The sequence below is a fragment of the Meles meles genome, chromosome 12 (genome assembly GCF_922984935.1).
Source record: "Meles meles chromosome 12, mMelMel3.1 paternal haplotype, whole genome shotgun sequence".
Taxonomy (NCBI): domain Eukaryota; kingdom Metazoa; phylum Chordata; class Mammalia; order Carnivora; family Mustelidae; genus Meles; species Meles meles.
Window position 1 is genome coordinate 19,496,734 of NC_060077.1, and position 4,113 is coordinate 19,500,846.

Below are 4,113 nucleotides of genomic sequence, written 5' to 3' on the forward strand. Positions count from 1 at the left end.
CGGCGCATGCGCGCGCGGGAACCCGCCCTCTGGGCCGGTGCACGTGGCCCCGCGGGCCGGCGTGCGTGCGCGCACCCGCCCTGCGTCCCGCGTCCGCCTGCGCCCGCCGCCCCTCGAGTCTTTCCCTCCGCGCCAAGCCGACGGGTGTGGCAGCCCAAGCCCGCGGCGTGCGTGCGCGCGCGCGCCGGGCCACGTGGGAGCGCCGCGACGCCGTTGCCCCGCCCTCCCTCGGCGCGCGCCGGCGTCGGCTGCGTCTCCGGGCATTTGAATTGCGCTTCCGCCATCTTTCCAGCCCTCAGTCAGACGGGCCGGAGACGCTTCTGGAAGGTAGTGCGGTGGGGCCAGGCCAGGGGCCGCGGGGGGCGCGGGGGGCGCGGGGGCAGGGGGCACCGGGGACTCTGGGGGACTGAGAAGCCGGGGCGGGCGGCGGCGGGGCCGGGGCGGCGGCCGTTGCGCGGGCCCGGGTGTCGGCGGCGGGCTTTCCCCTTCCCCCCGCGGTGGAGGCCGCAGGCTGGCGCCGGCACGCGAGCCGCGCTGGGCCCGGGGCGGGCGGTGGGGGGGAGCCCCGAGGCTGGCGGTGGGCCCGGGGCGGATGGGGGATTGCGCGATCGGGCGCTGTGCGGCCTGGGCCTCCGCCCGGCCTCCCGGCCTCCGCCCCGGCCTCCCGGCCTCCCTCGGCACGGGCGCGCCGCCAGGCCCCGCGGACGGAGCAGCGCCGCCCGCCGTGAGCGCGCCGCGGCCCCCGCCCCGGCCGGGGTGTGCGCGCGTGGGGCCCGGTCGCCCGGCGCCCCTTTGTGGGCTGGGGCACGTGGGGCGGGCCCGGCCATGTGGCTCCGGGCCGCGGCGCCGGCCCCACGTCTTTCTCTTCGCTTCGCAGCACCAGCGCCATGGCTGCCCAGGGAGAGCCCCAAGTCCAGTTCAAAGTACGTGGTCGGCGGGGGTGGGCGCCGCGCGCGGGGTCTGTGGGGAGCGGGGTCCGCGGGGAGCGGGTGCGGGCGGCGGCGGCGCGCGGGCCCCGGCGCCCCTCGCCAGCGTGTGCTGTCCCGTAGTTGGTGCTGGTTGGCGACGGCGGCACCGGGAAGACGACGTTCGTGAAGCGTCACCTGACGGGGGAGTTCGAGAAGAAGTATGTAGGTATGTGGGGGGCCAGGCGGCGGGGCCGGGGTGCTGGCGTCGACCCGAGCTCACGGCCGTTGCTTGTGTTGCAGCCACTTTGGGCGTGGAGGTCCACCCGCTCGTGTTCCACACCAACAGGGGACCCATCAAGTTCAACGTTTGGGACACGGCCGGCCAGGAGAAGTTCGGCGGGCTGCGGGACGGTTACTACATCCAAGGTAGGCGGGAGGGTGGCGGCCCCGGCCTCCTTGCTGTGTCATGATAGGAGAGCGGCGGAGCACGGATCGCGGGGGCCCGCGCACCGTCGCTGTCGCTTCAGCAGTCGTTGGGGGTTTTGGGTTTGTTTTTTTTTTCCCAAAAGGATCTCAAAATTGGAAATGAAGTTTCATAAAGAAAAAATCTCGGGGAATTTCACTTATCTGATGGAAAACGTCTGGAAGTCCTTTCTTTGGCCATTTCTGATATGTGAATAACAGTTAAACGTGGAGCTAGGAAACTAGGGTTAGGTCCTTAGTACTTCGTGGTTCACTGAGTTGTTTTACGGTTTTCCTTAAGGGGTCAGCACCGAGACCTGAGTGTTCTTAAGCAAGAGAGTAGCGTATACTGTCCTTGTAGGATCTTTTACAGAACAGGCTCTTAGATCTTCGGAGCGGAGGAGGCAAGTTGCCTAAAGTGCTGGTGTGTCGTTCATCTACTTGAGATTTTGGGATGGGGCAGAACTAATGTACAGGAGAGAGATTTGATACACCCAGCTGGTCATTCACACATGGTGGAATTTCAAATCTCGCTGTGTATTCCAGTGATCTAAGGTTTTTCGATTTGGAAGAGACCTTGGTAATGAGTTAAGAAACGGAGATAGCCTGAGGACTGGTCCAAGCTCCTTGGCATTCCATGTGTGTGCGGGAAATCCTAGGTGTGTAACTCTTCTCCTGAATTTTTCTTCAGCCCAGTGTGCCATTATAATGTTCGATGTCACGTCAAGGGTTACTTACAAGAATGTGCCTAACTGGCATAGAGATCTGGTACGAGTGTGTGAGAACATCCCCATTGTGCTGTGTGGCAACAAAGTGGACATTAAGGACAGGAAAGTTAAGGCAAAATCTATTGTCTTCCACCGAAAGAAGAATCTTCAGGTATGTTTATAAAACTTGTTTACGACGTTATTGTTGTGTCAGTGAAATTACAATGAACAGGTCCGTTAAAGGGATTTATAAACATCTATGTGTGGACCGAGAGATTTTCTTTAGTTTGGAACATCCTAATGACAAGCAAAAGAAGTACATTTTTCAAAACTAATTTTCCTTTTTTTTAAACAGTACTATGACATTTCTGCCAAAAGTAACTACAACTTTGAAAAGCCCTTCCTGTGGCTTGCTAGAAAACTAATTGGAGACCCTAACTTGGAGTTTGTCGCCATGCCCGCTCTCGCCCCACCAGAGGTTGTCATGGACCCAGCTTTGGCAGCACAGTATGAGCATGATCTAGAGGTAGGTGTGCAAGTGTCCAGCCATGTGGTCCTTTTCCGGGTCTTGTGTTACTGATGGTTCCAGTCCAGAGTACTACCACGTTGTGTCTTTCTAGGTTGCTCAGACAACTGCTCTCCCGGATGAGGATGATGACCTGTGAGAACGTGCAGCTGGAGGCCAGCGTCAGAAGTCTAGTTTTATAGGCAACTGTCCTGTGATGTCAGTGGTGCAGCGTGTTTGCCACTTTATTATATAGCTGAGCAGAACATGTGCTTAATCTTTGGGATGCTGAAGGAGATGAATGGGCTTCGGAGTGAATGTGGCAGTTTAAAAAGTACCTTCATTTTTTGGACCTGCATATTTAGCTGTTTTGGAACGCAGTTGTTTCCTTCCTGAGTTTCAGATATGAGACTGCTATAGTCCCGTCACAATATCCAGTGGTGAAATCTTGTTTGTCACTGTCATTCCCATTCCTTTTCGTTTAGAATCAGAATAAAGTTGTATTTCAAATATCTAAGCAAGTGAACTCCTCCCTTGTTTGGTAAGAATTTTAAAACCACTAACAGGGAAAGTTGTGCCATGTTACTGTTTAAATTGCCTTTGCTATTCTCACTTAATTTGAAGCCTTGCAAGTTAAAATCTTATGTCTATTTCTTGTATGTTTGAATCCTCTCACAAAAGCAATAGGCTGGTGTCCACAGTATTCTGTTTGGTAAGTTGTTGATGAGGTGTGAGCGTCATCAGTGCACTTACGCTGAAATGTCTATCCTACCACCTGCCTGTTGACTAGGTGGTGTCACCTGGGGAAGGGCTTGAGACTTCTGTGACCTGTTAGGACAAATCAGTGTGTGTTTTTAGACTTTTGCTAGGCATTTTAAGAATTACAGTTGTTAATTTGTGGCAGAAGTAACCATGCTCTTATGTAGAGATTTTCACAGTCCAGTTGAACCATACAAATGATGGCAGGAACTTGACAGAAGTCTCAAATACGAAATATTTGTTAAAAATGAGTGTAAGTTATTCATTTATTTGCTTTTGTTTTATGTTACATGTTTAATGTAAAATTGGTGATTCTAGAATGATGTTCCATGTTTACCTGCTGCTTTCAAGTATTCCGAGGCTTTAAAGATGCCGAAGATTAAGTTGGACACCTCACAGCTTTGAAGCTTTTTTCTGAGGGATTTTTGTGGCCCGTTCAACGGCACAGACTAAATAAGTTCTAAACAGAAAAGTAGACCTCAGAATGGTTTCTCAGTAAATGTGAAACACTGCAAAAGTTTCATTGGATGAAACCATTTAAGTCTGTATGATTTCCACATTTAAAAATGAGTTGGGTCTGTCTTGCTTGAGTTTGACCCCATTGATGCTACTCTCTGTAGCAGCTGGGCGTCAGCCTTAACTATCTCGCTGATACAAGCACTGCTATAGTTCAGCTTACCAAAGTTCTTACAAGTCCATTTCTCCTTAAATGATTACTTTCCTACCTAAAAGCAAAGTGGGGATTGCTTAAGTATATGGAAAAAATGAAATA

General features: G+C 53.5%; 1 protein-coding gene across 1 annotated transcript; it reads left to right on the forward strand.

Annotated features, from left to right (window-relative positions):
- Positions 1-215: 215 nt before the first annotated feature.
- RAN (RAN, member RAS oncogene family) lies at positions 216-3,099 on the forward strand. Its single transcript, XM_046025976.1, has 7 exons — positions 216-327; positions 878-923; positions 1,050-1,134; positions 1,209-1,334; positions 2,062-2,249; positions 2,433-2,603; positions 2,698-3,099. The coding sequence occupies exons 2-7, from the start codon at positions 888-890 to the stop codon at positions 2,740-2,742; spliced, it is 651 nt and encodes a 216-aa protein (XP_045881932.1). The 5' UTR covers positions 216-327; positions 878-887; the 3' UTR covers positions 2,743-3,099.
- Positions 3,100-4,113: the final 1,014 nt, after the last annotated feature.

Excerpts from the sequence above, each read along its gene's own strand:
- RAN (XM_046025976.1), top strand. The coding sequence starts at position 888 with ATGGCTGCCCAGGGAGAGCCCCAAGTCCAGTTCAAA. Across the intron at positions 924-1,049 it reads AGCCCCAAGTCCAGTTCAAA|TTGGTGCTGGTTGGCGACGG; the intron begins GTACGTGGTCGG and ends GCTGTCCCGTAG. Across the intron at positions 2,250-2,432 it reads ACCGAAAGAAGAATCTTCAG|TACTATGACATTTCTGCCAA; the intron begins GTATGTTTATAA and ends TTTTTTAAACAG.